The following is a 12,368-nucleotide window of genomic DNA, read 5'->3' on the forward strand; positions in this document are numbered from 1 at the left end:
TTCTTGAGTTTTTCAATAGAAGTGTGCGTTTGAAAGTAGGGTCGGATATCAAACGTTGAGGGGTGATATAAACTTGAACGAACAGGTTCGTTCGGGTTCTAAATTAGCAGAACGTTGATTTTATATCATTTGGGGTGTCTGTAGATATTTTACTAAACATAATTGTGCAAATTTTAATTAGCTGTAAACAAGTTTCTGAGATAAAAAATTGATTTTCAGGATTTTTGTGTCCTAAAGAAGTCGATTACATTGTTACGCGTGCGATTAGGAAGCGTCATCAAATCGGAATAGACTTTTTTTGAGTTTATATCTTGCTTAACAGAATCACTTGGTATCATTGCTCTTAATGAATTCAAATTTTTAAGCGTCTCAAGTCCACTTACGCTGTTGTTTGTATTATCTGTCTGCTGTTGTTATTTCGACTTAGTTCTCACATAATACAATTTTTTTTGCTGTATGCAGTTTTCATTGTAGTTGCTTTCTATTTTTTCATTTACTCTGCAAATTTTATTGTAATTCTACTGATTTTGATTTCGTATATTTTTTTTTCTTTTACAAAATCTTTTGCCCTAAATGGTTTCATCTCATATTTTATCGGCTTTCCAACCTAATTTTGAGTCGCTCCCAAATGGGTCGGTGTAGTTTATGAATTGTAAGTGCATTCTGCAACAGACAGAAAGCTGATTTGTCGCGGAGTCCGCAACATTGCTTGTTTTCTTGGATCTTCCTTGCTTTTTTGGATTCCACAAAAAATTAGCTAAAACGCTAACTGTATAACTCAAAATCGCCCGAAAACATAAGAAATTGCGGTCTTGAAAAAAAGTCCAAAAGGGCTGTTTTTGAAGCTTTATTTGAATAATTTCGACCTAAAGATGAGGTTTTTTGGCGTGATTTTTCTCCTCAAACTTAGTGTAAATTAACCACATGTGCTTTTGGAACAATTTTAAGGTCAATCGGTCAAAAATGGATGTTTAATCGTATAAAAGTAGAGAAGTTTTGGGCTATCTTTTGGTCGAATTCCTGAAAGCGAACCCCGTCCCCCCACCCCCGCCAACACCCCACCCCCAAATCCGCCCCTCATTTAAGGTACAATTAATTATTATCTGAAAATAAGTTGGTTTCAATTTGAGTGCTGAAAAACTACAAACTGTACAATCTTACTTTTTTTACATCTTACAAAATGTACAATCTTACTTGCTTAAATAACAATTTGACATTCTACAACCTGTCAGATATCAATTTTTTTTTGCCAAATTCTGTTTTTTTTATGGCTTCGATTGTCTTCCACGTTTGCGCAAATCGACCATGGATTCCAAAGGTGTGTCGTCAATAAATTCTTTGTAATCGGCCAGTCGTCTATCAATTTTTCCCATGTAGTTTTTCAGCTCCGACAATTCACCGTCAAATTGATCGATTTTCTTTCTGGTTGCGCCCATGTTTAAAAGCGAATTCAACTTCTGTTCATATCCCAGCTGTTGGTCGCTCGGCACAAATTTCTTAATATCTTCCGACATGTTTTGAATGGTTGTTTCAAATTTTTCTGTCAACTGCTCATTTGTGATGTTTTGACGATCGTTTAGTTTATCAATAGACTCTGAAATCGGCTCGAAATCGCTTTTGAGTGCTCTTACTAGGGACAACTGCTGTTTTCTAAGCTCACGCTCGATTACTGTTTGCAGCTCTTTCATATTCAGGCCGCTTGCGGTTGAGAGCATCGCAGTTTCCATTTCTTGTTCGACCAGGTCGAAGTCGTACTTATTCAAGTATCGCTCTCTTATCTCCTGGATTATTCTGGACTTGGACAGAATGGATCTACCCCAGAGTCCTTCGAATATCCTCGTTAGTCCGAATGACCTTGAGTCGTCTAGCTTCCACAGTTCGTTGTTTCGGCCCTTGTTTTTCGAGTTTCCACGACGCAGTATTTTTCGTCTGAAGAACTCAGTCTCTATGATGAGATTTGCAGAGAGTTCTAATTTGGTTTCTTCGGCGTTTTTCTCTGCGGCCTAAATTAATACATTGTGTATTCAAACCTCAACTAACATCAGGAGATCCCCATCCTAACTTCAGTTGTTTTTTTTTTTCAAATTCCTCTAGTCTTTTGAAAATAAAAGCCCCAAAAAATCCCAGATTAGAGTTCACTCAGCCCCTCATTCACATTAACCATTCAACATGCAGTCATTCAATCGGAAATTGGGTAATCTGCCGTTCGGGAAAAATGCTACACCGAATTAGTGACCAGATAGGGGCCGCCATTATCCTCTTCAGCTAGAACCTTCAAACCATTCTGTGTTGTTTGATTGAATACTCTTTTCCTTAGAAAGAGACAAAGAGTTTATACAAAGAGAGATACAAATAAAGAAAGGCCAGGCATTACCAGCTCTATATTTTCGCTAGATTTAGAATATAAGACTTGCCAGCTTCAAGCTTCTAAAGATGTAGAAACTCTTGAGGACATTTTACATTCTTACTTTACACCTTTTTTCATTTATTTACGCTTAGTTTGCTAACACACGCAGCCACGACAGTGCCCGCATCCAATTTCAAGCGTTAATAATCGATTATAATACGAATAAGTACCACTCTTGTTAAAATTGAGAAACAATCGATTATAATCAATTAATAATCGATTATAATCTCTTTTTTTAAATGAAATTAAGCTACAACATTACGAAGCCAAACTGTGCACTGGATACGCGCACAATTTTGTGTCTGTTTATTTCTGGATTCCAGAGAAAAGCATTTAAACATGTTCCAAAAAGTAAGCGGAATCCACTTACAAGATTTTCATGGATTCCGCGTACATATACTTATAAAGTAAATTTTGTCGGCCAATTTAAATATAGCTAGTTGTTCTGAATTCCGCAACTGTAAGTGGGTTACGCAAAATGTAAGTGGAATCCGCAAATGTAAGTGGAATTCGCAAAATTTGTATGCGCAATCCGCAAATGTAAGCGGTTTCCGCAAACTGCAAAGGAATTCAGAAATTTGTTTATTACTGAACTTGCATATGCACTTCCGGAATTTAAAAGCAAGTACTTAACCATTGTCAACGGAATCCACGAACAAATCTTAAAACATCAGTGAATGAATCGATGGATGTCACACTTAAGTATTTGCAAGCTGTTTTTGGTATCATGGTTTTGAAAACACAACACCGAATAAATTATTGGGTTTATTTGGTAATTAGGTTAATTCTTTATTGGGTTGTCATATCGCCGAATTAGGTCGGTATTTGTGATTCAGTTATTGAGATTCAGTATTTGGGGTTTTGTATTTGAGATTCAGTATTTGGGAGCGTCATTTCAAATCATGAAGATAGTATTTGGGATGAGATGACAGAATCTCATCTGTGTTAAGATCTGTGTTTTGATATGATGGTCGTTCCAATCGAAAACTACCTTTTACTTTGTTATCTTGATACTTTCGGCTCCTTGCTGTATCTTTTCGAATTTTGTCGTTGACGAGCTCTTCAGTCAACCTAATTTTTAGGGTGTTTTTTTTTTGCTTTTTGCTGAGGTGTTGGTTGGCTCGACATTTTTCAGCATAGCATTGTGACAAGGCTACTTTTCTGATTTTAAATGGTTTTTAAACGTGAGTTCTTGGCAATAGGAAAAAACTTAAAACCACATTTTTTAAACAAAAGTTTGAAAAAATACATCATCTGGAGTGTAGGGAAAACGAGGTCAATTTTGAAGTTTTTTCAGAATTTTTAATTTTTAGTATGTTTTTGAAGTCAAAGTATAACTTATTATCAATAAACAATCATTTTAGAGTAGATCATAGTTTAAAATGTGGTGGTTAAATTTTTCAGTTTTTTGATCAGTGGTTGTTTTTTTAGAGCGTCACCAATTTTTTTTTTATTGGATGTTCAGAGTCCTGAAAGAATAATTTTTTTACGAACAAAAATTTTCTCTTTTTTGAATGGGTCAATTAAGCCAATAATTGGCTTTAGCCAATTACAAAAATAGGTCGGTCCAATTTATAGTTGAATAGATAGAGGCGGCCAAAAATTAGTTAAACTTTGGAAAATTTTCAAAAATTTTTCAATTTTTTTTGAGAAATCATCTCAATCCTTGAAAAAATTGGATTCTTTGTTCGAAATGTTCTAATTTGTTCTCTAGACGTGTGCGCTACTGAGTCAGCATGCATTTTACACATGAGCTTTCCTGTGTTCTGATATAATGGTCGTTCCAATCGAAAACTCTTTTTTACATTGTTATCTTGATAATTTCGGCTCTCTGCTGTATCTTTTCGAATTTTGTCGTTGACGAGCTCTTCAGTCAACTATAAGGCGTACGTAGGCTGTCAATGGACTAGTTCAAGGGACCATTTGGTTTTTTTGCAATTTTATTCAAGCATTAAATCAGTTTTTTTTTTATTGTTCTGTGTCCTCATGTTTTTTGGCTAGTGGTAAGACATAGGATTTTTTACCTTATTTATTTCTAAACTCAACTAGGAGGAGGCTATTGTATGGATGCCGTCATGGAGAAAGAACTTCTTGAACTGTTTACTGTTTGTTATGACTGTTGGTTTTTATTTGAGCTTTTTGATTTAACCGCATTCTACTTTTCCATACTATTTTCACTGTTTTCGGCATGTGTTATGTTCTGAAAATTGCGCCGGCCTGTCAAAATTGTTCTTGCGGGTCAATTATCTTCCTGAGTTTTTTTGTTCACTGGGAGTAAAGGATCTATTTAACTAATTTGAGTAAATTAATATTAGATAAAAATTACCACAACTTGAATTACAGCAGAATTAAATTTTAACTTCAAATACACGTTCTGGTTTCAAGCCATAGTATGTTCAGGTTTCGCAATTTGAAAATATTTCAAAATGACTGAATTTGTTTTTATTTGAATTGAATGGCTTGAAAAGAACTGATGATTAAATTTATTTCCGTTTGTTCAGTTGGCAGGAATTGAGATTGCAAAAATTTAGATTGATGACAGGAATTGAGATCGAAGTTAAGTTTTTGTAGGAGGTGAGATTGAAGATGGGTATGTTTGACAAGAAATGAGATGAAATCGAAACTGCGTCTGTTTGACAAGAAATGAGATGAGATCGAAGTTGCGTCTGTTTGACTGGAATTGAGATCGAAGTTGGGTATGTTCGACAGGATTTCAGATCGAATTTGGGTGTTTGACAGGAATTGAGATCACACGTTTGGCATTTCAACTGGTAGCTGATTAACGTAGTATAAAAGATATAATTTTAAACGCTACTACACATACAAATTTGTAAAAAGAATCCTCAAACAAAATGGGGATTCCACTTACAATTTTGCAGATTCTGCTTACAATTGCAGATTCCGCAACAGCTCAATTCAACTATACAGATGTTTAATTTTTCGTCTGTGGATTGCACAAAATGTTATGGATTCCGCAAATACGGTTGTGGATTCCGCAATTTCGCCTAATTTTGGACCAATTTTGAACGGTACAGTGTTTTAGGTATTTGTTTCCGCGACCAATCTGATTTGGGTCTGTTGCGGAATCTGCTTACAATGCACATAATGCACAGTTTGGCCTCGTAATGCATTATTTTTAATAAACTTTAATTGATTTTAATTGAGTTAGTAATAGATCAATTATTTGATCTAGTTTCATGATTGATTCGGAAGAATTAATTTTCACATACCGCAGGGACCTTTCAACTAATATAAAAGGTTATCTATGAAACTTTTGTTTTGTAGTAAAACTTTGTGTTAAGATGTACCAAAGTGTGACAAGAGATATCTCTTAGAGGTTTTGTTATTGATACAAAATTATTAACCAATAAGATGTAATTCGAGTATTGTTTTTGGTTTGACAAATTTTTGACAAAATAAGAGATTAAAATCTATAATCGATTATAAGAGCTTACAATCTCTTGGAAAATATCACTATTATAATCAATTAAAGTCTTTTAAACACATAATTTTGGTTTCTATAAGGAATTTTAATTGTCATAGAATCCGTTAAAATTGATTACTTAGGCCTAAATTTGGATGCGGTTAGCTATTACATCAGCTGGAAACCAGAAACTCTTAAATTGTATGGCAGATAATTTTTCTACTGAAAACTTGTATGGAATTGCAATATAGGCTTTTTATCAAATACTACATGTAGGGAATTGTGATGAGCTTCGTTTCAAGTACTACATGTTTGGAATTCTATGATGAGCTTTTTGCCAAGCAATACATGTATGGAATTGTTAGATGAGCTTTTCTCCTAGTACTGCATTCATGGAATTGTATGATGAGCTTTTTTGTCAAGTACTACAAGCATGGTATTGTATGATAATATTTCTTAAATTAATTTATATCTGTAATTGTATGACGAGCTTTTTTCCAAACAAATCAGTATGAAAATTTATGATGATTTTTTTCCAAGTACATGTATGGAACTGTATGATGAGCTTTTTTCCAAGTATTGCAATTATTGAGTTCTATGATGTGCTATTTCTTTCAAAAACTACATGTATAGAATTGCATGATGAGCTTTTTCCAAGTACTACAAAAATGGATTTGTATGATGAGCCTTTTTTCCAAATACTACATGTATGAAATTGTATAATGAGCTCTTTTCAAGTACCTAATGTATGGAATTGTATGATGAGCTTTTTTCCAAAAACTGCTAAAATGGAAGCGCATGATGAATTTTTTTTCCAAATCCTACATTTATAGAAATGTATGATGAAATTTTTATAGAACTACATGAACCGTACTGCATCTTTTTTTTCACCTACTGCATCTTTTGAATTGTAGAATGAGATAATTTTTTCAAGTACTACATATATGGAATTGTGATAAGTTTTTTCCCAAGTAATGCATGTATGAAGTTGTATGATGAGCTGTTTTCCAAATACTATGTATGGAATTGATTTAAGGTTTTCCTAATATTAAATGTCTGAAAAATTAGATTGAGTTTTTTTCAGACATTTTATGTATGGAATTGTATGATGGGTTTTTTTTCAATTACAAATAAGGATTTGTATGTTGAGCTTATTTCCAAGCACTTCATGTAAGGTATTGATTGATTAGCTGTTTTCCAAATACTACATGAATGAAATTGTATGATGAATTTTTTTCAAATACGGGGAAATGTATAATCATCTTTTTGTCAAAAACTGCATGTATGGAATTTTATGATGTTTTTTTCTCCATTTACTACAAATAAGGAATTGTATGATGAGCTAACTTACAAGTACTACATGTGTAGGCTGGTTTGATAAGCTTTTTTTCAAGTACTACATGCATGGAATTGTATGACGAGTTTTTTTCCAAGTACTACATGTATTGAATTGTAGGATGAACCATTTTTTTCAAGTACTACATAAATGGAATGGTACGATTATTTGATTATGATTTAGTACATGCCTGTAATTGTATGGTAAGCTTTTTTTCAAATTACTACATGTATGAAGTGGTATGATGAGTTTTTTTCCAAGTACTACATGTGTAAATTGTATGATAAGCTTTTTTCTAAGTACTTAAAGTGTGGAATTGTATGACGAGCTGTTTTTCAAATACTACATGCATGGATTTGATAACGAGCTTTTTTCCAAGTTCTACATGTAATGAATCAAATGATAAAGTTCTTTGAAGTAGTACATGTACGGAGTTGTATGAGGAGCGTTTTTCCTAGTTCTGTATGCATGGAATTGATTGATGAGCTGTTTTCCAAGTATTAAATGTAGGGAGTTTTAAGATAAGCTTTTTTCAAGTACTTAATGTATGGAGTTGTTCGATGAGTTTTTTTCCAAAAACACATGTATTGAATTGTACGATGAGGTGTTTTCCAAGTACCAGATGCTTGGAATTGTATGATGAGTTTTTTGCAAGTACTAGATGAATGGAATTTTTTGTTGAGCTTTTCATCATACAATTCCATACTTGTAGTGCTTTGAAAAAAGCTAATCAAACAAGTCGATACATTTAATACTTGGGAAAACACTCATCTTGCAACTCCATAAATGTAGTGCATGGAACAAAATCATCATACAATTCCATACAGTTAGTATGTTGAAAAAAGCTAACTAATCGAGTCAATGCTTGTAATACTAATAAAAAGCACATCATGCAGTTCAGTAGATGAAATGCATGATGTGTTTTTTTTTACTAGTACTACAAGCATCAAACTAGAAGTATTTTTCAACATACTAGATGTATGGAATTGTATGATGATGTTTTTTCAAGCACTACATTTATGGAATTGTAAGATCAGCGTTTTTCCAAGTAATAGATGCATGAAATTGTATGACGAGCTTTTTTCCATGCACAACATTTATGAAATTTTATGATGAGCGTTTTTCCATGTATTAGATGTATACAATTGTTTGATGAGCTTTTTTCAATGCACTACTTGTATGATGAGAGTTTTTGAGTAGTACATGTACGGAGTTGTATGAGGAGCCTTTTTCCTAGCACTGAATGTTTTTTCCGCGCCCAACATATCTTGAATTGTATTACGAATTTTTTTTACAAAACCAACATCTATGGAACTGTTTGATGAGTTCACAAGGCGAGTAATTTGAACAAATTTCCGACCGGTTGTCAGAGCGGTCTAAAACAAAATCTGGAAATTTGGTATATCGATTCGGTGTAGGTGCCCATAATCTAATCTTTTTTCCCACAATTAAAATGCATTTATAACTAAAACAATTTAAAAAACAGAAAAATGACCTCAACTGCTAGTTTCTGGTTGGTTATCGCCGTTAGCTTGTGACTTATCTTGTTTCACAAAACTGCTAATTGTAACACGTTCTAGCCGTGAATTTGTTGAAAGATATATAAATAAATGGACAAGTATTGCGCTATATATCATTTTCAGAATGAATTTTTATTTGAATTTTGAAGCTTTTGGAGATATTTTAGGGTTCTGAGTTGAGCACGATCACGCGACGCGGGATTTTTTTTTCATATCCCATCGGCCCTGTTTTGAAATATTCATATCCAATGTGGAGCAATGGTAATTCTTTCATACCATAGGACAATCAGAGAAGGCGCGGGTGTTTGTGGGTTGGAGATAACTACCTGGACGTGAGCTCGAAGGCCTGCCACCAAAGTTTGACGGCTTACCTGTAAACCAGCTGAACAAAAAACTCGTTTTTTTAATGTATGTGCTAACTATGCATGAAAGTGTTGCTGTCAACGGTATATTACTAAAAACAGACGCAACACCGACACACTAAAAACAGACACATTTGATAAAAACCTTGATACTAATCCAACCGACGCAAGTCAGAAAAAGAACAAATTTGTCAGACAATTACTTTGCGAAAACACAAAATATTGAATTGTTGTGAAAATTTTGGAAAAATTTTCAATATTTTTTAAAACATTAAAGACGATACATGATAATAGTCCGGTTAAAATTTTTTTAACCCCTGAGCCTTAAAAAAACAACTCGTGTCTTAGACACTTTGCTGAAACCGTTTCACCAATAATATCCGTAATCAAAAAAATTGCATAAAATTGGTTTCTCCAAAAAAACCGCCCAAACCGCTCAAATCTTGCTGGAAAACCGCTCAAACCGCTCAAATCTTGAGCGGTTTTTGAGCGGGATCTCGACCCGGGAGAGAATTACTAGTAAAAGAGTTGTTGGAATACCAAGGCTCTATGGAAGAGGCCAAAAACGCTAAAAAACGAAGTTTGAAAGTTCAAAGACTGGCAAAAAAGTGCAAAAAGTTCTCATGAAATATTGATTTTGAAGATCGAAGTTCTGCAAAAATGTCAGAATCTAGTCAAGACCTAAGCTAACCTAAAACAGATTTAGAAAAACAGATACTGGATAACTTGTGGAAATCATTGATTGATTCAGCTGGCCAGGTCTGATCGTTGCTGCATTCATTCAAAATATTAATTTGAAGGAAAAGCTTGCTAATAAATTGCCGCACCAAGATCTGTATAAGCTGTTTTTCGACGATCAAGTCTGCATAGTTCGATCCAAAGCAAAATAATTGACCTCATTAAAGATTGAAGATCCAAAGCAAAATTTCGAGCAAAAGCAAAATCATTGACTCTACCAATAACTGAAGAAATTACCAAGTGCAACAAAGTTGTTCACCTCCAACAATACCGTAAAAGTCCTAAAGTCAGAACGTTTTCAAAACCTAGTTGCGATTGCACGCATAATTGTCACTATACAAGAAAAGGTAGTTCCTCGAGAACAAGAACAACGAACTTCTAGCACCAACAGTTTAAAACCAGCATTGAAAATGCATCTAAGACAGCCGCTGAACTACAAACTGTTTCCAAAGTGAGCACCTGTTACGCTTCTGTCAGTTACCCTGAAGAAGCTCTCCCTATGATAGAGTTAGAAATTTTTTTGGATGACAGAATTACCAAAGCGCTGGTTTTGTCTTACAGTGCTCTCGCCAACTCATGCATATCATCAAGCTTTGCGAAACGCCTCACTCTAAGAGGATAAAAGTTGCATGTAATCGCCAAGGGGATCAATTCTGATGAAGTAATTTTTGACAGGAAGCTTAATTTAATGTGTCTTCAGAAGCTGCTGGATCCTGTCTACGACATTTGAACTTTATTCTTTGCCGAACCTAACTTTGCCACATTTTCGACATGAATATGCCGCCAAATTAGTAAACTGAAAGACTCAAAACTCAAAAATTAAAAGAAATCAATTAAAAAGAAACAACTAAACTACGATCTGAAATTGGCATCTAAATCATCCAAAACGTATTGCCGTTGTCATTGGCGCACAAAAGTTTTTTTAAAAAAAAAGAAACCGAAACCAAGGTTTTTTTTGTTTGAAAAATCAACGAACCCATCCTTATACTAACCAATCATATTGTTTACTTTTTTTTCTTTTTCTTTTTTTTGGATTGTAAGTTCCAGAGAAGGGGGACAAAAAAAACTCAAAATCATTTTTTTTGTTACAATACAATTGCGAGGGTTCCATGTAATCAAAGGAATTACACTCCTTGTACTCCTTACAACCAGCGTCTCAGACTCTCAGAGTCTCAGAGTCTCCTTACACTCCATGTAATCAAAGCAATTTTTGTCTGACACGTCAAAACGTGAATTAAGTTTAGGAGATATAGTCAATTAAAAATGAATTCAACCTATGATGCTGTTTTTAAAGTCATAGAAACAGACGTAGAAATTTTAGCAAAAGCAATTAACCAAGCCATAAGCGATTCCGACGAAGTACAGATCATAAACGATTTCTTAACGGAATTTAAGAGCTTGCTTGACGATGCCAATAACGAAGCAGTCAAGATAATACTCACCGAAACGGACCAGCAAGACTCAAGTCTTTCCCAGGTGCAGACGGAATCGTTCGCTCCTGCGAAATGAAAACTAGCAGGGGGATTCTACACCGACCAGCAGTCAAACTCTCGCGGGTGGGTATTGGACCACAGTAACAACTAGATGACCAACATGATCAACGACAGCTAACAACTAGATGACATTGACCATTACAATCAACGACGACGTACCATCAGCTTCAACGAACAATTTTCTAATTTGCAACCTGCAAATGGGCCCGGCTATGTCTACGACTTTTGAACTTTAATCTTTGCCGAACCTAATTTTGCCACATTTTCGACATGAATATGCCGCCAAATTAGTAAACTGAAAGACTCAAAACTCAAAAATTAAAAGAAATCAATTAAAAAGAAACAACTAAACTACGATCTGAAATTGGCATCTAAATCATCCAAAACGTATTGCCATTGTCATTGGCGCACAAAAGTTTTTTTTAAAAAAAGAAACCGAAACCAAGGTTTTTTTTGTTTGAAAAATCAACGAACCCATCCTTATACTAACCAATCATATTGTTTACTTTTTTTTCTTTTTCTTTTTTTTGGATTGTAAGTTCCAGAGAAGGGGGACAAAAAAAACTCAAAATCATTTTTTTTGTTACAATACAATTGCGAGGGTTCCATGTAATCAAAGGAATTACACTCCTTGTACTCCTTACAACCAGCGTCTCAGACTCTCAGAGTCTCAGAGTCTCCTTACACTCCATGTAATCAAAGCAATTTTTGTCTGACACGTCAAAACGTGAATTAAGTTTAGGAGATATAGTCAATTAAAAATGAATTCAACCTATGATGCTGTTTTTAAAGTCATAGAAACAGACGTAGAAATTTTAGCAAAAGCAATTAACCAAGCCATAAGCGATTCCGACGAAGTACAGATCATAAACGATTTCTGAACGGAATTTAAGAGCTTGCTTGACGATGCCAATAACGAAGCAGTCAAGATAATACTCACCGAAACGGACCAGCAAGACTCAAGTCTTTCCCAGGTGCAGACGGAATCGTTCGCTCCTGCGAAATGAAAACTAGCAGGGGGATTCTACACCGACCAGCAGTCAAACTCTCGCGGGTGGGTATTGGACCACAGTAACAACTAGATGACC

The 12,368-nt window shown here is 34.6% G+C and overlaps 1 protein-coding gene across 1 annotated transcript in view; it reads right to left on the bottom strand.

Moving 5' to 3' along the window:
* Window positions 1–1,119: 1,119 nt before the first annotated feature.
* LOC134853882 (transient receptor potential cation channel subfamily A member 1 homolog) overlaps window positions 1,120–12,368 on the bottom strand; it is a gene marked incomplete in the record, with an annotated part of 173,892 nt that continues 162,643 nt past the window's right edge. Inside the window, 1 exon segment of the mRNA XM_063869839.1 lies at window positions 1,120–2,003. Within this exon segment, the coding sequence (XP_063725909.1) occupies window positions 1,266–2,003 (738 nt within the window).

This window comes from Symsagittifera roscoffensis, chromosome 9 (genome assembly GCF_963678635.1).
Source record: "Symsagittifera roscoffensis chromosome 9, txSymRosc1.1, whole genome shotgun sequence".
NCBI classification, from domain to species: Eukaryota; Metazoa; Xenacoelomorpha; order Acoela; family Convolutidae; genus Symsagittifera; species Symsagittifera roscoffensis.